Source organism: Suricata suricatta, chromosome 16 (assembly GCF_006229205.1).
Source record: "Suricata suricatta isolate VVHF042 chromosome 16, meerkat_22Aug2017_6uvM2_HiC, whole genome shotgun sequence".
Taxonomy (NCBI): domain Eukaryota; kingdom Metazoa; phylum Chordata; class Mammalia; order Carnivora; family Herpestidae; genus Suricata; species Suricata suricatta.
In genome coordinates, this window is record NC_043715.1 from 42,874,756 (window position 1) to 42,895,979 (window position 21,224).

At 49.3% G+C, this 21,224-nt stretch overlaps 1 protein-coding gene and 1 non-coding gene across 2 annotated transcripts; one reads left to right on the top strand and one right to left on the bottom strand.

Moving 5' to 3' along the window:
* Positions 1–8,338: 8,338 nt before the first annotated feature.
* Positions 8,339–8,442, bottom strand: LOC115281334. Its single transcript, XR_003904247.1, has one exon. It is a non-coding gene; the product is annotated as a small nucleolar RNA U13 (small nucleolar RNA).
* Positions 8,443–12,276: 3,834 nt separating this feature from the next.
* CAPNS1 (calpain small subunit 1) lies at positions 12,277–20,841 on the top strand. The gene is made up of 11 exons (XM_029925983.1): positions 12,277–12,364; positions 13,220–13,443; positions 14,432–14,465; positions 14,742–14,831; positions 14,984–15,041; positions 15,141–15,205; positions 17,169–17,237; positions 17,338–17,416; positions 17,505–17,621; positions 20,037–20,095; positions 20,280–20,841. Exons 2-11 carry the CDS (start codon positions 13,238–13,240, stop codon positions 20,304–20,306), a joined length of 804 nt encoding a protein of 267 aa, XP_029781843.1. The 5' UTR covers positions 12,277–12,364; positions 13,220–13,237; the 3' UTR covers positions 20,307–20,841.
* The last annotated feature ends 383 nt before the right edge of the window (positions 20,842–21,224 follow it).

Below are 21,224 nucleotides of genomic sequence, written 5' to 3' on the forward strand. Positions count from 1 at the left end.
AATTACCTGTTGTTGGACTAAGTATTATCTAAACCTCAGCAACATAAAACAGACATTATATTTTTTGCATTTTTGCAGATGATGAATTTAAGAAGGGAGTGCCTTGGTGGCTTAGGCGGTTGGTTAAGTGACTGGCTCTCGATTTCAGCTCGGGTTGTGATCTTGTGGTTGGTGGGATCAACCCCCATGTCAGGCCCTGCACTGAGAGTAGAGAGCCTGCTTGGGATTCTCTCTCTCACTCTCTCTCTCTGCCCTTCCCCCAAGCATGCACATGCATGTGTGCATGCGTGCGCGCTCTCTCTCAAAATAAATAAATAAAAATTTTAAAAAATAGAATTTATGAAGCACCTGGGTGGCTCAGTTGGTTAGGCATTCCACTTTGGCTCAGGTCATGACCTCATGGTTCGTGGGATCAAAACCCTGGGTTGGACTCTGTGCTGCCAGCTCAGAGCCTGGTGCTTGCTTCAGATTCTGTGTGTGTCTCTCTCTCTGCCCCTCCCCCACTTGTGCTCTCTCTCACTCTCCAAAATAAATAAGCATTTAAAAAAATAAAAAACAAGAATTTAGGAGGGGCTTTACTTGAGATCTCTCATGTGTTTGAGTCACAAGCTGGCTGAAATTGGAGTCATCTCAAAGCCTGACGAGGCTGGATGCCCGAAGTGACTCAGCCACTTGGCCGGCAGTGACCCGGGCTGTTGGCGGAGCGCTCAGCGGGAGCTAAAGCAGAGCCCCTCTGAGCCCTTCCAGCACTGCAGGCTCAGGGGCTGGACTTTTCCACGGCAGCTGTCTTCAGGGTGAGTGATCTAGGAGAACCAGGCAAAGCTAGTGGTCTTTTCTCACCTTAGAAGGAACGTAGTATCACTTCTGCTGCTGTCTCTTGATCAAAGTGAACACAAACCCACCCAGATTCAAGAGGAATCCACATAGCCGCCAATTCTTGATACAAGGAATGTGAAAGCTCTGGAGGTAAAATTTTTAAAATAGTTTCTCAATAAAAACATCCAAAAAATTTTTACTAAAAAAAAATTGGGGCACCTGGGTGGCTCAGTCGGTTGAGCGTCTGACTTCAGCTCAGGTCATGATCTCAGGGTTCGTGGGTTCAAGCCCCATGTCACGCTCTGTGCTGACAGCTCAGATCCTGGAGCCTGCATCAGATTCTGTGTCTCCCTCTCTCTGCCCCTCCCTGGCTCATGCTCTGTCTCTCTCTGTCTCAAAAATCAATAAAAACAAAAAAATTTATTAAAATAGTTTCACCTTGAGCGCCTGGGTGGCTCAGTCGGTTAAGCCTCCGACTTTGGCTCAGGTCAGATCTCACATTCGTGGGTTCAAGCCCCGTGTCAGGCTCTGTGCTGACAGCTAGCTCAGATCCTAGAGCCTGCTTCTGGTTCTGTGTCTCCTTCTCTCTCTGCCCCTCCTCCTCTCATGCTCTGTCTCTCTCTGTATCAAAAATAAATAAAACGTTAAAAAAATTTTAAATAGTTTCACCTTGCTATACAGAACTTTTTTTTTTTAATAAGTAACATTTATACCCAACATGGGGCTGGAACTCACAACCCTGAGATCAAGAGTCACGTGCTCTTCTGACTGAGTCAGCCAGGTCCCCCTATATAAAACATTCCTTAAGGCACTAACTTGGGTCTTTTTCTCTCCTCATTCTACACATTCTTCTCTAACCTGTTCTTGGGACTTTAATCACCATCTCCACGCAAGTCTGTCCTCAGCCTGGATCCTTCCTGATGCGCGTAGTCGCGCTGACAGACGGCGCCCTGCTCCTGCGTCCGGTGTTGCTTAGATACCTTAAAGACCAGCTGTGCCAGATTAAGTTCCCTGGACCACAGAATCATGAAAAATAACCAAAATGTATTATTGCTTTTTAAAAATGTTTATTTTTGAAAGAGACAGAGACAGAGCACGAGTGGGGAAGAGGCAGAGAGAGAGGGAAACACAGAATCTGAAGCAGGCTCCAGGCTCTGAGCTGTCAGCACGGAGCTTAATATGGGGCTCCAACTCACGAGCTATAAGATAATGACCTGAGCTGAATTCAGATGCCACTCGGCTGCCCCTAAAATGATTGCTGCTTTAAGCTACTAATTTTGGGATAATTTGTTATGCGGCAAAGGCTAACTGATATAGAATTAAGGAAATCTTTTCTGGCTACCTATGGGTTTTGCAGAAAGGACAATAAATGAAAATGGGCATAGAATATGAAAAGGTAATTTGTACCAGAAATAACAATGGCCAAAAAAACATGAAAGAATGCTACTTAGAAATACTGGAACACATCTCTCTCTGTCTCTCTCTTTTTTTTAAAGATTTTATTTGTTTAAGTAATCTCTAAACCCAATGTGGGGTTCAAACTTAAAACCCCCAGATCAAGAGTTGCATGCTCCTCTGACTGACCCAGCCAGGTGCCCTCAGGGACACCTTCTTTTGTCTGACAAATCAGCAAAGAGACCTAAACTATGGTTCCCCAAATCTGAAGACAATTCGGGGCAATGAGAGACTCCATCCACCAAGGTTGGGATGTGGATGGCAATGACCTTTCTGTGCAGCCTGAGTCCAAAGCCTGAAAATATGGATATCTATTGACCCATCCCTGACATTCCTAGGAATGTAGTTCCTGAAAATAATCAGGGAAATGGGTAAATATTTTACTGAAAGGATTTCCATGGCACCATTATTTTTTTAAATAAAAAAGAAAGAAAGGCACATGGGTCAGTCAGTTGAGCATCTGACTTCGGCTTGGGTCATGACCTCTTAGTGTGGTTCATGAACTCAAGCGCCATATTAGGCTCTATGCTGTCAGCCTGCTTTGGATCCTCTGTCTCCCTCTTTCTCTGCCCCTCCCCAACTCACATGTTCTCTCTCTCTCTCTCTCAAAAATAAGTAAACATTAAAAAAAAGAAAGAACCGAATGTCCAAGCAGAATTTAACAACGTTATAGGAAGTGTTACAAATGCTCAAATATTAAAGGGTTCCTTGATAAAAGGAATGTGGATTTTGCAGGCTTAAACAAAGACGGGCTGCTTTATTATAGGAATTTTCATTAATATGTTAGAGTCCATAATAATATACAGGAGGGAATATCCTAGGAATTATTTTCTGAATTTATTTGGTCACGGAGCCTGTATCAGTTAGCTACTGCTGTGCAACAAACCACACCCAAATTTTGTGGCTCAAAACAATAACCGTTTATTCTTCTCCAAGTCTATGCTGAGTGGCTCTGCTCATCGGGGCCTGGCTTAGTTGACCTTGGCTGGGCCTCCTCGTCTGGACCTATTTTCATGGAGGAGCGAGAATCCAGAGAGTAACAGAGAGAGAAAATATGCGGCTTCGTGAGGCCTACGCTGGGAAATCGTACCCTGTTCTTGCGCCTCCTTCTCTTGGTGAGTAACAAGGCCGCTGTAGCTTCAAGGGGCTGGGAAACAGACGCGAGCCTTGGACCTGAGAAGCTAAAGAGTCAGTCTGTTCTGGGCAAGGGTATAAGGAGGAATGGAAAATAAGGCAATTTTTGCAGTCAGTCTACCACAGAGCCTTTTCTTCGTGCACTATATTAATTAAATCCAATAAAGCTAGCTGCTGTTAACTGAAGAGCCTCCAAAATTCAGTGGCTTAATAAATTTATTTTTTTAATTCACACCATATTCCAATGCAAGTCAGTGGGGCCACTCTGCTCCACGGAGTCTTTCAGAGACTGTGTCACACACGGAATCCCAAGCAGGCTCCAGGCTCTGTCCCCCATGTTGAGCCAGCTCAGAGCCTGGAGCCTGCTTCAGATTCTAGGTCTCCCTTTCTCTCCACCCTTCCCCCACTCATGCTATATCTCTGACTCTCTCAAAAATAAATAAACGTTAGGGGCGCCTGGGTGGCTCAGTCGGTTAAGCCTCGGCTTCGGCTCAGGTCAGATCTCACGTTCGTGGGTTCGAGCCCCGCGTCAGGCTCTGTGCTGACAGCCAGCTCAGAGCCTGGAGCCTGCTTCAAATTCTGTGTCTCCTTCTCTCACTGCCCCTCCCCCTCTCATGCTCTGTCTCTCTCTGTATCAAAAATAAATAAAACATTAAAAAAAAGTTTTAAAAAATAAATAAACGTTAAAAAAAATAAAACAGGAGGGAAGGGAAAATAATGTTCACTCTTATAAAAAAAAAAAATTAAAAAAAAAAAGAAAAAAGAAAAAAAAGTCACATGGTTTAGGTCTCAACCAGCCCGGAACCCCCTGCCCCACAATGTGGGAGGTTTTTACGGTCAGGCCTGGAGGTTGAACACAACACATCCCATTGCTTATAAGTCAGTTACTTGTCCATATAAAATTGCAAGGGACAATGGGAAATGTAGTTCAACTGTGTGTGAAAAAAGGGAAGCAGTTTTGGTAAGCAATTAGCTGATCTCTGCCACACATTTTGGGACGTGCTGTATCTGAAAATAGAGATGGGCGATGTCTGTTTCCTTGTTCGTTGCCTGTCTCCCTCTGCTAGGATATGACCATTACACCCCCATCTCTTGTCCAGGGGCAAGGATCTAGTAAGCATTCAATAAATACGTATAGAATAAATGAATGAAAAAAACTCTAGTAATTTTCAGATGATGCACTATTTTGGACACACTAAAAAGGATATTTTTAGGAACATGGGAATTGTTCAGGGTGTGCATGATGGGCACTGTGGATTCGACAGGATTTAATATAAGCCCTCTAACAGAACTCAATTCAGTGGCAGAGGCTTAAATAAAATTAAGTGTTCTTTCTTTCCCATAGCAGCCTGATGTAAACCGTCCAGGGCTGATAATAGTATCAGTATCAGGTACCCAGACAACTTTGACCGATGGCCCTGCCATCCCTAGGGGAGTGCCCTGGCCTGCATGGCCCACGATGGCTCCCACCACATCCACATTCCAGGCAGTGAGAAGGAGAAAGAGGAAATGAAAACTCACTCTGCTGCTTCTTCAGAGCACAACCAAGAAATGAAATCCTAGCTTTAGTGTTATAATTAATCTGCCTTACGGAGTATGACAGTCATCTCCTTGGTTACTTTTCGGGGCAAAGAGCTGATGTCTAACAAAGAGATCGTGTCACAGGTGAGCAGTTGAAGGGAATACAGCTGCAAGCTCCAGGTTAATACACGTTGTTTGCCAGTTGGTGAGCGGGGTGCAAATTGCATATGCAAATTTCATACATATCAGAAATATGTAAAAATGTTTCCAGAAAAAAAATAAAATGAGAAATATAACTACATAGACGTTGTCTTTGAGGGGCACCTGGGTGGCTCAGTCGTTAAGCATCTGACTCAAGTCATGACCTCACAGTTCGTGAGCTCAAGTTGCACAATGGGTTGAGCTTCAGCCCCCCTTTGGGTGAGCCTACTTCTCTCTGTCTCTGTCTCTGTCTCCCTCTTTCTCTCTCTGCCCTTCCTGGGATCCTCTCTTTCTCTGCCCCTCACTCACTTGCATCCTTCCTCCCCTTAAAAAAATAAAAACGAAAAATAAATAAAAATAAAAATTTAAAAAAATGTTGTCTTTGAAAAGCAGGTGAATGTTTCCATTTAATTTTTTTCTTGCTGAATTTTATGCATTTTCTACAATGGGCAGGCATTACCAGGTGTTTTAAATATTTTTAATTGTGAAATATAGCACACCTACAGAAAGAGAAAAAATAAGGATGCACAGGGTACAGGATCATCTTAACGTGAACACCCAGATAGCAAAGTGATCAATCTGGGGTAGGGGAGCCTGTCGGGCCAGGCCAGGCTGTGGGAAGCCAGAGAAAGTACCTGATCTGGCTGGAACAGGAGGCAGGGGGGAATCACCAAGGCGAGCTTTCGGGAGGGGAGCAATCCGAACCACGATTTGGAAAGATGAGGAAGGTTCGTTGTGCAATCATGGAAGCACCTACTCTATTAACTTGTTTTCATTCTGATGAGGAAGTCTGAATTCTATAAATCATCCCCCAAAGGATGCTGATGGTGGTGGTGGTGAGGAAGATAATAGCTAAGAGTTATTGACCATGTGTCCCATGCCTAGCCTTGAGCTGGGTGATGCTTGGGGACACAGTGGTCCCTAAGATAGCCCTGCCCTCCATCATAAGGCCTCCAATCCAGGCCAGGAGACAGACATTATTGATCACTACTGATTTTAATTTGTTATGATGTCTTGGGGAAGAAGTTTGGGAAATCTTAGCAGCATGTAACAGGCAATCTGCTCCAGTCTGTGATAGGGGAGGTCAAGAAAGACTTCTTTGGGGGTGCCTGGGTGGCTCAGTGCGTCCGGCTTTGGCTCAGGTCATGATCTCACGGTTTGTGGGTTCGAGCCCCATGTCAGGCTCTGTGCCGACAGCTAGAGCCTGGAGCCTGATTCAGATTCTGTGTCTCCCTCTCTCTCTGACACTCCCCTGCTCGTGCTGTCTCTCTTTGTTTCAAAATAAATAAATAAATAAATAAATAAATAAATAAATAAATAACAGAAAAAAAAAAAAGACTTCTTTGATGAGGTGCAATCACCAAATCACCTCCAAAGCAATAAGGGTAGGAGAAAAGTGCCTGGGCGGCTCAGTTGGTTAAGCATCCAACTCTTGGTTTTGGCTCAGGTCACGATCTAGCGGTTTCATGGGTTCAAGGCCCATGTTGAGCTCTGCGCTGGCATAGAGCAGCCTGCTTGGGATCCTCTCTCCCTTTTTCTGCTCCTCCCCTGCTCACACGGTCTCTGTCTCTCTCAAATAAATAAATAAACTTTATTTTATTTATTTATTTTTTTAACAAATAAACTTTAAAAAAAAGGGGGGTGGGTGGGTAGGAGAAATGCTCCTGCAGAGACACAGTCTATGCAAGAGCCCGGCAGCAGGGAGTCAGGGGAGGGGGGTGGGGATAGAGTGATGGCTAAGTTTTTGTGTCTAGGGTAGAGTTCCTCCATACCCGCTGTGTCTGTGAGGCCGTTTCCAAGCAAGTTAATTGTCTGAATGGGTAGACTGACTAAAGCAAACTGCCCTCCCCAGTGCCTGGAGGCGTCCTCTAAATCTTTGAGGGGCTGAGTAGAGCAAGAGGCTGACAAAGGAGTAATTTGAGTTCTGCCTGACTGTGGCACTGGGACCTTGGTCTTCGGCACTCAGAGTGGGACTTATTCCACTGGCTCCTCGGGTTCCTGGATTTCCTGACGTGGAGCAGGACTCAAACCACTGGCTGTCCTGGGCCTCCGGCTTGCAGACAGCAGAATGCGGGATTTCTCAGCCACCATGATAGTGTGCCAACGCCTTACAATAAATCTCTTTCTTTCTCTCCCTCTATATGTCTATATATTCTGTTTCTCTGGAGAATCCTAATACACCACTAAAGAAAGAGCAATGGAGGGACATTAGCGGGGATTAGTCATCACATAATTACTTGGCATGGACCATGCTTGGGTTTAGATGTGGTGCTGCCATCCCCTCAGGCAGGTGACACCACCTCTATGAACCTCCACTCCCTCCTTCGAGTTCCTTCAGCAGAGGTTTTTTTTTAAAAATATTTTTTATTTATTTTTGAGGGACAGAGAAAGACAGTGCCAGCAGGGGAGGGTCAGAGAGAGAGGGAGATACAGAATCGGAAGCAGGCTCCAGGCTCTGAGGTAGCTGCCAGCACAGAGCCCGACGCGGGGCTCGAACCCACGAACTGCGAGATCACGACGCTCAACCGACTGAGCCACCCAGGCGCCCCTCTTCAGCAGAGTTGTGAGCAGCCCTGCCTGTACAGCAGTTACCCCAGCTGGGTCATCAAGGCCTCAGGAGGCATTAGCTGGGTTAGTTATGGCTGTTGTCAGTTTATTCATTGGTGGCATTGTTAACACAAGCATCGTTAAGGTAGCAAATCGTGAGGATTAAAAGCATGAGCTACAGAGCCAGCCTTCCTGAGTTCAGATCTTTTTTTTTTTTTTCCCAATAGGCTGAATGCCCAGCTTGGGGCTTGAACTTACAACCCCAAGATCAAGAGTCACATGCTGTACCAGCTGAGCCAGATAAGCACCCCACTGAGTTCAAATCTTGACTCTGGCACTCACTAACTGTGTGATCTCGGGCAAGTAACCCCATCTCTCCCCTCATTGATATGATATAGTAACACCTTCTATCTGCATCAGTCAGAATAGGCTAAGATATGCTGTGGTAACAAATGAGCCCTAAACCTTAGTGGACTAACTCCTCAAATTTTATTTCTTGCACATAGACACAGGCAGGTGTCCTCCGTGGTGCGGCTCAGTGACCCAGCTGGCTTCCTTCGCCTGGCACCTGCGCGCTTGCCTAGGGAGGGGGTGAGAGCACAGAACATCCTGCACTGGCTTTGAAGTGCTACATTTAATCAATTAATTAACTAATTATTTTTTACATCAGATGGGTAATGTGCCAACGTCGGAACAAGGTTTAAGGGTGGCGCATGTCACACAACAGCATGAACACTCAGTCATCACGCTTACGAACCAGAAAAGGATCTAAATGCTACATCTAAAAGTGACATTCCTGGGGCACCTGGCTGGCTCAGTTGGTTAAGTGTCTGACTCTTGATTTCAGCTCAGGTTATGAGACTGAGCCCTGCACTGGGCTCCACGCAAATGTGGAGCCTGTTTGGCATTCTCTCTCTCTGCTCCTCTCCTGCTTGTGCTTTCTCTCTCTCTCTCTCTCTCTCTCTCTCTCTCCCTCAAAATAAATAAGTGGACATTTAAAGAAAGTAAAAAGAAATAATAAAACAAAATTTAAAAAAAGGTAAAAGTGACACCCCCAATATTCCATTCATATTTTATTGGCCAAAACAAGTCATATAACCACGCCTGAGGTCAAAAGAATCTGGAAGATGGTGGAAGACTTTAGTAATGCTTGCTGTACTACCTCATTGATGGTGCTGAAATTCAGTGAGAAAACACACACAAAACATTTCATTCATTCAACAAATATTTATCTTAGATTAGACATGCCAGGCACTGTTCTAGGAACTAGGTACTCAGCAGTGAGCAAGAGAGACAGAAATCCCTTGAGGAGCTAATATTCTAGTGGGGGAGAAAGACAAAGACCTGGATAAATAAGTGAACTATAGGGGTGCCTGGGTGGCTCAGTCGGTTAAGTGTCCAGCTTCGCTCAGGTCATGAACTCGTGGTTTGTGGGTTCGAGCCCCACGTCCGGCTCTGTGCTGACAGCCAGGAGCCAGGAGCCTGGAGCCTGCTTCAGATTCTGTCTCCCTCTCTCTCCGCCCCTCCTCACTCATGCTCTGTTTCTCTCTGTTTCAATAGTAAATAAACATTAAAAAATTTTAAGTAAATGAACTATATGCTATGTTAGCAGATGATAAATGATAAGGGCAGTGTCGGGGTGGGATGGGGAGAGGTGAGGGGTGAAATCAGAGATCTGAAAGGACCTTCCTGAGACCACTGTGTGTGCAGACTTGAAGCATTAAGAGGTGAGGCACTGAGGTGCAACTAGAGAGGGCCGTGGTGATGGGGTGGCTGCCCTCAGGCGCACCAGGAAATGAGCTGTTTGGATATGGCTGCACTCACAGAGCCTCCTTGTCTGTGTTCAGCTGGGAACACCCAGGGTCAGCTGCCAGGATACTGGGCTCCTCACTTTCTGAAGGGGGGTGGAGGTGAGGTCAGAGAGGTGACAGGACAGATCACTAGCATGGGGACTGTGGTGAGGACTTTGACTTTTACCAGGAGAGAGGTGCAGCCAGGGGAGGGCTCCGTCAGGAGACCCGGACCTGACTCAGGGGCTCACAGGCTCCCTCAGGCTACAGGTGGGATGCCCACTGTGAGGGGAGGCATGGGAGCAGGGAGCCTTGGCGGGGGCTGCTGAGGTGACAAGGAGGGGGAGGGTGGAGGCTGGGCCAGAGCAGGGGCAGTGAGTTTAGATTCTGTTGGTGGAGTCAACAAGGTTTCCTGGCAGGTTGGAGTAGGTGTGAAAGAGAGGTCAGGGATGGTCCTGGTCTCAGTCTAGTGTCTGGTCTCAGTCACTGGAAGGATAGAGGTGCTATCAACCTAGATGGGGAAGATGGGGAGGGAGCAGGTCTGGAAGGAGGTCAGAAGCTTAGTTTAGGAAGTGTGAAGCTTGAGACACTTCTAAGACCAACCCCCATTTCCCCACCTCCCCCAAAATGGTGAGTACAACATGCAGGTTGAAGGATTCTGGTGTCTGGGTTAAAGACAGACATTTGGATATTAATAGCCTAGAGATGGAATTAAACCATGCATGTGGGGGAGATCCTCTATGGCACTGGATCCAGAGGACCAGGGACTGAGACTTGGAACTTGCCAGGGTTAAGAGGTCAGGGAGGTAGACCTGAACGGGACAAGATGGCAGTATGTGTTATGAGGAAGTATAAATTACAAGCAGGTGACGGCAAGCCTCACCTAGTCATGGGTAGGGGTGGAGACTGGGAGCGCTTCCCAGAAGAGGTGACTCCAGAGCGGAAACCAAAGCCTGAGTACAGACATCACTAGGCAAAAAAGGCAGGAGTGTTCCAGGTGGAGGTCACAGCCCATGCAAAGGCTGGCAGCAAGTGAGCCCTGGAGCGGGCAGACGGCGGAAGCTTTCCAGTCTGGCAGGGAAGGGTGTAGTGAGAAGGGAATCCGGTTTAGTCATCACCAAAAGTTTTGGCGTTAGCCAAGCCCAGGTTCACACCTGGTCTTGCCAGCCTCTGTGACCTGGGGCAAGTGACCCGGGCTCCATTTTCCCTCCTGTAAGTTCCTGCCTCACAGGCAAGGCTGTGCAGCAACTCCTCGGCTTAGCTGCAACTGCAGTTTTGTCTGTTGTGATTTTGTTGTCTGAGCTATTGTCATATTAATTACATTATTTCTTTTACGTTTATTTATTTATTTCTTTGGTAATCTCTGCACCCAATGTGGGGCTCAAACTCATGACCCTGAGATCAAGAGTTACATGCTCTTCCAACTCAGCCAGCTAGGCACCCTAATATTAATTATATTATGGAAGAGTCAAATATGTTAAGGTAATGGTTAAGTTACAGGCTAGGGAGTTTACGCTCAGTTTATTTGTAAAATGGAAATACTGAATACACCCATTCCATAGGATTGTTATGAAGGCATATGAAGTTTTATATATATATATATATAAAACGTGTGTGTGTATACGTATATATATATACATATACATACACACATTATATATATATATATATATATATATATATAAATATATAAAGTGCTTAGGAGAGTGCTTGGCCTGTATTTTTATCAGTGTTATCTAAGGCCGAGTCAGTCAACCAGCTGAGGAATCCAGGTGGGCTACAGGAGGGAACAGCATGAGTACAGACACACAAAATGATTATTCTTTACTGAGTGTTTAACCACCTAATTCTGAAGAGGGCATGGGAACCCTTACTCATTTTACAGATTAAAAAAATCCTTGCTTAAAAAAAAAATAAAATCCTTGCTCAGAGCCCAAAAGATCCGTTACTAAACGGCAGAGCCAGGATTCAAACTCAAGCGAAGCCAACCTCCAGGGCTGATTCTAAGGGCTAGACTTGGCAATGTCTGGGAACAAGATTTAACTCCCTCCGAGGAGCCCTGAAGCTTGGAGGTTGGAGTCTGAAAGCGAAAGGTCTCCAAAGGAGGCTTCAGTCGCTATTTTTCCTGACAGCTTCTGCATTTCCCCGCCTCTCACTCCTTAACCTGCTCTTGGTAACATCTAGCCTCAAAAGCCAAGACGTGGCCTGTGGGAAGAATGAGGCGACACTTGGTGACCCTGACTCGGGATAGGAGGGAGAGGGTTGGAGGAGGCAGAGGCAGCTTTTGTAGGCGGCCAAGTCCTACCCGCAGTTTGACCGCCATCCGGGCTGCTGCAGGGTCCCGGGAAATCCAGTCTAGCCTTAGCCCCGGCCCCAAATGTGAGGGCTTGTTCCCGGGCGATGGGCCATACAAAATTCAAGGTCTCCAGATGCTTTGTCGCGACAAGGCTAGGATAGGAGCCAAGAAGTCCCTTTTCCAGCGGACCGAAAATTGCACCCGTGGACGCGTGGAAGCTGGCTTTGAAGCGACAATTCACACTGCAACACTAGGGGGTGACCTCCGGCACCGCGACTGCATTCCCCCGGATTTCTTCAACAAGGCTGGAGAACAGCGGAAGACCTCAGACCTCCGAAGTCAGGGCGGGGTCGGAACCCACCGCTCAGGAAACGAGCCGGGCGGCCCCGTGGCGGCCACATCCCGTTACGGGAGGCGGGGCCGGCGCACGCACGCGCAGCTTGCATGAGGGCTCTAGGACCGCGCGGATGCATGCTGGGCCACCCCGCAGTGCTTACCCGCGTCCCCGCTCCCTGAGTCACGGGCCCCGCCCTACGGAGCCGGACAAGGCCGGAGGCCCGGGAGCAGCACCGGCGAACGGACAGGCGGACGTACGAGCGAGGCGGTGAGCGCCCGATCTGGATTACCCCTGTACTCTGTAATCCCGGCCCTTGCGGCCCCCAGATCCACGAGACCCTTAAATCTCGGCCTCAGGGGTCTCCGAGACCCATGATCTCAGATTTGAAACCCCAGCCTGTCTGCCCCCCTACCCTGCCCCGGGGATTTCTCCAGGATCTAAGATATGAACCCATGGATTTGAGGCACCCCACAAATTCTGCCCAGGGTGGGACCTCCAGAGCCACGATCCTTAGATCCGTGCTCCCAATTCTAATAAGAACCCTGCTATCCCAGGGCCCGGGATTCACACCCACAATCTTAGACCTGAGCCCACAGAACCAGCAGTGACGTTGTAATCCCGCTGCTGGGAGTACCTAAACCCTCAGGCCCACATTCTGGATTTCCTAAACCCTGACCCGGAGGCCTCCACGTCGAGAATCTCTGATCGGCCACCCTTACCCGCCCAAGATCCCGAAACCCAGTTCCGGGGCTCAAATCTCAGATTAGAGTGGCCAGACACGTCAAATTTGTGGCCCCCATCTTGAGAACCCCATCAGAACCGGGACCCCTACCCTTAATGATGCCTATGCATAGACTCAGTCCGGGGTCCCTTAAACCAGACGGAGATCCTTTGGACCGAAGGGATTTCAAACCCGATTCTCCTTCCCTATCCCACTCCTCCAAGAACTACCTTCCTCCGGAAGCCCAGACCCCATCCCAAATGGACCCTCAAGTCCCAGCGGGAGGATCAGTTCCTGCCTCATATTACTCCCCCAGTTGCAGCTGCCAAAAATGCATATTTTTGTGGGGAGGAAGAGGGCTCAATGGCGATGCGGCCTTTTGACCCCTTTTTTCCCCTCAGGAATCCTAATTCGCAGCCATGTTCCTGGTTAACTCGTTCTTGAAGGGAGGCGGCGGCGGGGGAGGCGGGGGCCTGGGCGGAGGCCTGGGGAATGTGATCGGAGGCCTGATCAGCGGGGCCGGAGGAGGCGGTGGCGGCGGAGGAGGCGGCGGCGGCGGCGGCGGCGGCGGTGGCGGTGGCGGAACTGCCATGCGCATCCTGGGCGGGGTTATTAGTGCCATCAGGTAAGGGGGGGCCTGAAGAGGGGAGGGGCCTGGTGGAGGAGGATGTCCCGCCTGCCTAGATTGAGGTAACCTGGGGACTGATATTCATCCTTAATTAGGCTGGGCGGGACCTGGGCTGGGGCTAGGGGAGGGCCCCTCTCTAGGGGGCGGACCGTAGTGAGGCTGAAGGCAGTTTAGGAGGCGGAGCCTGGCATGGGCGGAGTCTGACTGTTGAGGGGACGAAATGATGGGACGCGGCTGGGTTTTGGGAGGTGGGGCTTAATGGGGCTGGGCGCGGCCTGCTTCCCGCTAGCCTGGAGACGTACGTTAAGGGGGTGGAGCCAATGAGGCTGGGAGTGGCTTCATGGGGGCAAGGCTTGTCTTAGGGTCGCGGCATGGCAGTCGTTGGTGGGTCGGTGAGGAGCTGGACGCAAAAGAGGCCAAGGGCTAAATGGGATAGGGGAAATGTTCCTGAAGGGTCTGGGAACGGCTGGGAACTGGCTGGATTAAAACAGAAATACCTCCTAGTGGAGGTAGAGCAGATTGTCGTTAGGAGCCATTAGGCTCCTAACCTTGGCCACCGCACGAAGGGGTGGGGAACTCATGGAACTGGGGTGGGATGTTGGGAAGACACGAGCGTTTAGGAAACCATGGGATGGAATAGGTTCCTAGACAGAAGGGACCTGAGGAGGTTGGAGCTCCGGGAAGCTGGGGCACCGCTTCCATGAAGCAGCCCTCAAAGGGGCTGGGCCTATTGAGGTAACCGCCAAAGGGCAGGGGTGCCCTGGGGGGAGTGGCCTAATGTGGGGGGCGGGCCTGTGGGTTTCCTGCCAGGTGCTACCAGGGTAGTAAAGATAGGGATAGGTGAGGGCAAGCACAGATAAGGCAGGAGGAAGGAGCAGGTGCAGACAGCGGGTGCAGGGGGGTTGAAGGGTTGGGGCGTGGAGACCGGCACTGTCTTTGGAGGCCCCGCCCGCTGGCGCTAACTCCCTTACTCCTTTCTCTTCAGTGAGGCAGCTGCACAATACAACCCAGAGCCTCCGGTAAGACACCCTCCACAATCAAAGACCTTGCTTCTACGAGGCCTTATTCAGCACCCATCCTTGTCCCTTTGTCCTCTTATCAAATTTTTCTCAGTTTCTCCCTTGCTGTGTCCCCAAATTTAGTCATGGGTATTAGCTATACCCACTCCCTGTTCACCGACCACCTCTCATTCGTTTGATCATCCGGCCACCCAGCCCACTCCGACTTTCCCACATAGGGATGTCCTGGCCAGGGCGCCCCTCCCCCACTTGCTCTGAGATCTCCTCCCTCTACAGCCTCCACGCACCCATTACTCCAACATTGAGGCCAATGAGAGTGAGGAGGTCCGGCAGTTCCGGAGGCTCTTTGCCCAGCTGGCTGGAGATGTAAGTAACCCCGGGCCCCATCCTTATCCTAACTTTCCATGCCTTCCTTTGGGCGCCCTTGCACGCACACTCAACAACTGCAGTATCCAGAGAATCCTCATTCTGCCTCCTGACATTCTTTCCTTTCAACCATCCCTGACTTCTCCCTACAGGACATGGAGGTCAGTGCTACAGAACTCATGAACATTCTCAACAAAGTCGTAACCCGACGTGAGTGATGGGTCAGCACATACGGCAGGCTTAAAGTGATGGGTGCTGGCTGGGGTGGCTGTGACCTCTGGCCTCTGACTTTCAATCTGTCTCCCACAGACCCTGATCTGAAAACTGATGGTTTTGGCATTGACACATGTCGCAGCATGGTGGCCGTGATGGATGTATCCTTGGGGGAAATCTGGGGGGAGCCTTGAGTGAAGAAGGAGTTTTGTGGGAGCATGGTTGGGACAGTCAGGGTGTAGCTTTCATACCCACAAACGTGGACATGCATGTATCAGAACACATACCCACTACCACGCACCCATACGTGTGGCAATAAATAGTAACATCACCTGTCACAGCTGGCACTGCACAGCCATTCTGTTAAACAGGCAGGATTGTTATAGTCCATTTTGTAGGTGAAGAAACTGAGATTCAGAGAGAAGCAATCATTTAAAGTTATAAGTAAAGAGTAAGTGGCAGGATAGGCATTTGGACTCGGGTCTCTTTGGCTTGAGGATGCAAGCTTATTTCCTTCCTTCCTTCTTTCCTTCCTGCTTTCTTTTCTTCCTTCATTTTTATTTATTTTAGAGAGAGAGAAAGCAGGAGTGGGGCAGAGGGAGACAGAGAATCCCAAGCCGGCTTTATACTCAGTGCATAGCCTGGGATCATGACCAAGAGTCAGACCTTCAACTGATTGAGCCACCCAGGCTCCCGTCATTTTTTTTTTTTTAAAGTAAGTACCACACCCATGTGGGACTTGAATTCATGACCCTGAGATCAAGAGTAGCATGTCCTACCCACTTGAGCCAGCCAGCTGCCCCAAGAACGCACGCTTATAACTGTTGTAGTGTGCCCATATATGTGTACATGTATACAAGGGCATGCCATGTCCATGAAGACATGTGTTCATAGGAACGATGCATGTTTGCACACGGGCTAGTCATTAGCTGATCTTGGATATGTGCATGCTCAGCACAAAGGGAAAATGTAGACACACGTGTATTATCATCTGATCACACACATGTGTTGCACAGAGTTATATAATCTTGGCTGTGCCATTTAGCAAGGTTACTGAGCCTCTCTGTGCCTCAGTCTGCCTGTCCATAAAATGAAGTGAATGATAATGATGACAACTGATTTGGAGCTCCACACAAAGATTTACTACACTGCATAGCACTTAGTACTAAATGGTCTGTACACATTTGCCATTACTATGACCTTCAGTAGATTTTCATCTCTGAATCTGTTTCTTTCTCTGTGACTGGGAATAATCCTGGTAGGCTGGTGTCTTAAGGATTTAGTGACAAAAGTAATGTTCCTGAGAAGCTTAGCACTGCCTGGCATGTGTTAGACAACTTGATAAGTCTTGGCTGTCATTATTATTGAGAATTTATCAAATTCTAGCCCCTGAGCCAAGGGCTTTATCTCATTCTGTTTTTAATCACAAACCTGGCAGGAATTTATTATCATCACCTTTCCTTAGAGTTCGAAGACACCCATGTTTTTCCCAGAGCCTGACATTTATGAAATTGAATTGCTATAACGAATTTTATAAATGAGGAGTTAGCAATTATTTTCAGGTGAGGAATTTATAGTTTAGAGAAGTTCAATACAATTCCCCATGGTTATGTTTAAATTAGAAATACCGGGGCGCCTGGCTAGATCAGTTGGTGGAGCATGCGCCTCTTGATCTTGGGGTTGTAAAGTGGAGCCTCGTGTTAGGTGTAGAGATGACCTAAAAGTAAAATCTTGAGGCACCTGAGTGGCTCAGTCGGTTAAGTGTCTGACTTTGGCTCAGGTCATGATCTCACGATTGTGAGTTCAAGCCCTGCGTCGGGCTCTGTGCTAACAGCTCAGAGCCTGCAGCCTCCTTCAGATTCTGTGTGTCCCTCTCTCTGCCCCTCTCCCACTTGCCCTCTGTGTGTCTCTCTCTCTCAAAAAATAAAATAAAATCTTAAAAATATATGAACTAAACTATGTGTGGATAAAAAGAAAAGTACAACCATATCCAAGGTGGCATGACTGGGATGGGAGGGGAGCTGGGGTTTTAGCCCAGGCGCCCCCACCGGGCCATCATCACAGCGCATGCGGTGCATGCCTCTGGGTACCGCCATCACACTGTTCTTAACACCCTTCCACCAGAGTGACACCACAGGCAAGCTGGGCTTCCAGGAATTCAAGTACTTGTGGAACAACATCAAAAAGTGGCAGGTGCGTGGTGACCTCACACCCCTAGCATAGAGACCCTCAAGCCATGAAGATGCCATGCCCCACGATGTTCAGTTGACTTCTTCCCTCCCTGTCCCCACAGGCCATATACAAACAGTTTGATGTTGACCGTTCAGGTACCATCGGCAGCAGTGAACTTCCAGCAGCCTTCGAGGCAGCAGGTGTGGCTGGCGGGGATATGGTTGGACTAGGGGTGGGAGTGGGTTGGGCCTCGTGGTCCCCACACCTGAGAAATGAAACTGTTCTCAGGGTTCCACCTGAATGAACATCTCTACAACATGATCATCCGGCGCTACTCTGATGAGGGAGGGAACATGGATTTTGACAACTTCATCAGCTGCCTGGTCAGGCTGGATGCTATGTTCCGTGAGTGCTAAGCCCCAGTTCTCTTCCTGAGTGGGGACTGGTTCTATCTCCCATGGGCAAGGTCTCCTCTGAGCCTGACCCTGAAGGCAAGCAACCCCAGTGACTGAAACAGCCCCGGTTCCTGCCCTCACATCACTCACAGTCCACTGGAGGAGAGGCAAATACCAGACAGTGACAACCCAGAGTGATCACAGTTGGGGTAGGGGAAGCTCAGCGCAGATGGGTGTAGATTTATGAATGGGGAAGCCCAGTGGACTGTATGAACCTAGGAGGCACCCGATGCAGACTTAGGGATCAAGGAGAGCTTCCTGGAGGAGGACACATGTGAACTGGGCCTGAGGGACAAGGAGGAATAACCCTAGAGAGAGAGTGGAGACAAGTGTTGCTGTCGGAATAACCAGTGCGAAGGCTGACAAGGGACGGTGCTTTGGGTGGTTTTTGTTGAACTGCATTCTGAATGCTGGAGAGGGCGTGGGGTGCAGAGACATAAGGCTGGGAGGGGTAGCAGTAGCTGGATTGTGAGGGCTCTTATGAACATGAATGCATTGAAACCATCCTGAGAAGTGGGGGTTACTGTCCCCATTTTCTGGAGGAGGAACCTAGGGTTCAAGGAGGCAAAACTGCTTGCTCCCAGCTAGCAGGTTGAAAAGCCAGAATTTGAACTTGAATCTGAGAGAACTGCGTGAGAGGAAGTAGGAGCAGTGGGCACGGTCAGGTCATGCAGGGCTCCGAGTGTCCTGTTCAGGGGTGTTCAGGCATTATTGGGGGGCACTGGAGAGCTATAGCAGGTCCTAGGTAGAGAAGGATAGGGTCAGATTTGGTTTTAGGAAGATCCTCTGGCCTCACGAGAGCCCGGGGAGGGCAAAGAATTAAAACCATGGGTACAGAAAACGGGACAGATATGTCAGGGACATGAAGGGGAAGGTCAAAATGGACAATAAGGGCAAATGATTCCCGAAGTCACATATGAGAAGGGCTCAGAAATGGCCATTGGCAATAGTGACTGCAGCGCATCCAGTGTCACCAGTGTCTGGGATACCACATCTGTGGACACCCGAGGGTGTGACTGAGTGGCGAGTGAGAGGGGAGCACAGTGTGGGCTCAGGTTTGCCTGCACTTGGCTCTGGGGTGGGGAACCTGAGTCGAGTTTCGGGGCAGGAGTGGGGACGATACCGGACTGTAGGAGCAGGAAGTGGGGGAGCTCTAGGCCCTCAGAGGTCTACGCGGGCTGGGGCTTGGGTGCAGGTGGGGCACGGAGGCCATTATTCAGGGGACTCACAGCCTGGGTTCCAGTCCTGATGTTCCTGGGGCACATTGCTTCACTTTCTGTGCCCTATCTTATTTTACTTAAAAAAATTTTTTTTAAACATTTATTTTTTTTTGAGAGACAGATCATGAGCAGGAGAGGGTACACACAGAATTGGAACCAGGCTCCAGGCTCTGAGCTAGCTGTCAGCCCAGAGTCTGATGCGGGGCTCGAACCCATGAACTGTGAGATCATGACCTGGGCCGAAGTCGCAAGCTCAACGGACTGAGCCACTCAGTTGCCCCTCTGTGCCCTATTTTAAAGTGACACTTATCAGGGCGCCTGGGTGGCCCAGTTGGTTGAGCGTCTGACTTCGGCTCAGGACGTGATCTCCCAGTTGGTGAGTTTGAGCCCCACTTCAGGCCCCCTGCTGTCAGTCTGTCAGCACAGAGCCTGCCTTGACTCTTCTGTCCCCTTGTCTCTGCTCTTCCCCTGCTTGTGCTCACTCATGGTCTCTCTCTCTCTCAAAAAACAAATAAAACAAAACCAAAAAATGACACTTATCTCACATAATTTAATTAAATGAGGTAATACAGGGAAAGCACTTTAGACAGTAAGAACTCATTAAGTGCTTCCCTTTACTTTTTTCATATATATATGTATATATATGTATGGGTCTTTTTTATTATTAAGTAAACTACACCCAATGTGGGGCTTGACCTCACGTCCCTGAGATGCTGTGGTCAAGTTGAATGCTCTACCAGGCAGGTGCCCCCAAGTACTAGCCATTATTATCATCATCCCATATATTAGTTTATTTTGATCCTTTTTAAAAATGCTTCATTTTTTAAATGCTTATTTATTGACTTTTTGAGAGAGAGAGAGCGAGAGCAAGTGGGGGAGGGCCAACGAGAGGGGGAGACAGAATCTGAAGCGGGCTCTGCACTCTCCACACAGAGACTGACTCAGGGCTCCAGCTCGTGAACCGTGAGATCATGACCTGAGCCGAACACTTAACTGACTGAGCCACCCAGGAGCACCTAAGATTTTATCTTTAAGTTATCTCTACAGCCGATGTGGGGCTTGAACTCAGAACCCCAAGATCTGACTGAGCCAGCCTGTATATTTTTATTCTAAAAGCCAAATCCCCCATCCCTTTCCTTCTCTAGGTGCCTTCAAATCTCTTGACAAGGATGGTACTGGACAAATTCAAGTGAACATCCAGGAGGTAAGAACCCCCATTCTGGGAGGTGGGTGCCCGGCAAGGGACCCCCTCCTCTCAGCGCTATGTACCAACTCTGAGCTTGGGCTCCCGCCCTCCTATTTTCCCAACAAGCCCGGGGTCAGGGCAGAGAAAGGTGTCCGCTGGTCCTCCGTTCTCTGCTCCTCACTCTGCGCCTTCCTCTCCCCAGTGGCTGCAGCTGACAATGTACTCCTGAATGGGAGCCCGGACCTGCCCCCTCACCGCCTTGCTATGGGAGTTCCCTTGGATTCTTCCGTCTCTCCCGGGGCTGAGCCTGTCTGCAGTCTCCTCTTCCTGGGTCCGGCTGACCCACAGGTCTTTCAGTTCCCCCCGCCCTTGGCACTTGGCCTCTCAGTCAACAGCCCAGGCCCAACACGTCCCAACATGCCATGCCCTGAGCTACCCCTGGCTCTGAGACACTCCAACACACCGTGTCCCAACGGTTACCCCACCCCAGCACACCCCTCACACACCCTCTCCACAGCCCTTCTCATGTACATGTGCCAAGGCCAACAGTTACGTGGCTTCCACACCCCAAGGGCCCTTCCCTCCGTTCTGGGAGGCTCCCTCCAGTCCCTACACACTCTGGCACCCCGTTCACAGTTACCACCCTGGTAGTCGAACTCCAGGCCATAACAGGCTCAGGCGCCCCTGTGCCTTTGTCTGTCCTCTGCTCTCAGCCTGTCAGGCCCAGGAGGAAATAAAAGTACCCCAGTTGCTGCTGTCTCTGAGATCTGCCTGCTGTTTTGAGAGTGGAGTGGGGGCTCTGTCTCTATGAGGGGCAGAGAGAGGTCTAGGTCGATGGGGGCATGTCTCCCATGTCAGTCCCCAGGCCTGGATCTGCATGTCTCTTAACTCCGTTTCTTATTATGTCTTCTTTCTCATACTGGATTCTAGTTGAGCTGGAGCCTCATTCTTGCTGAGATCCCTCACAGATCCTGTGGAGGCTGAGACTGGAGCCCACAAGCCTGGGCAATCTCTGCTTCCGCTACAAGAGCCAGGCTCTTGGGAGGTCTCAGTACCGCCCCTGGCCCTGCCCCCCAAGGCCATGTCTGCCCCTCTCTGCTCTGCCCCGAGCGAGCCTGCCCTCAGTTGCCTCTGCCTCCATTGTGTC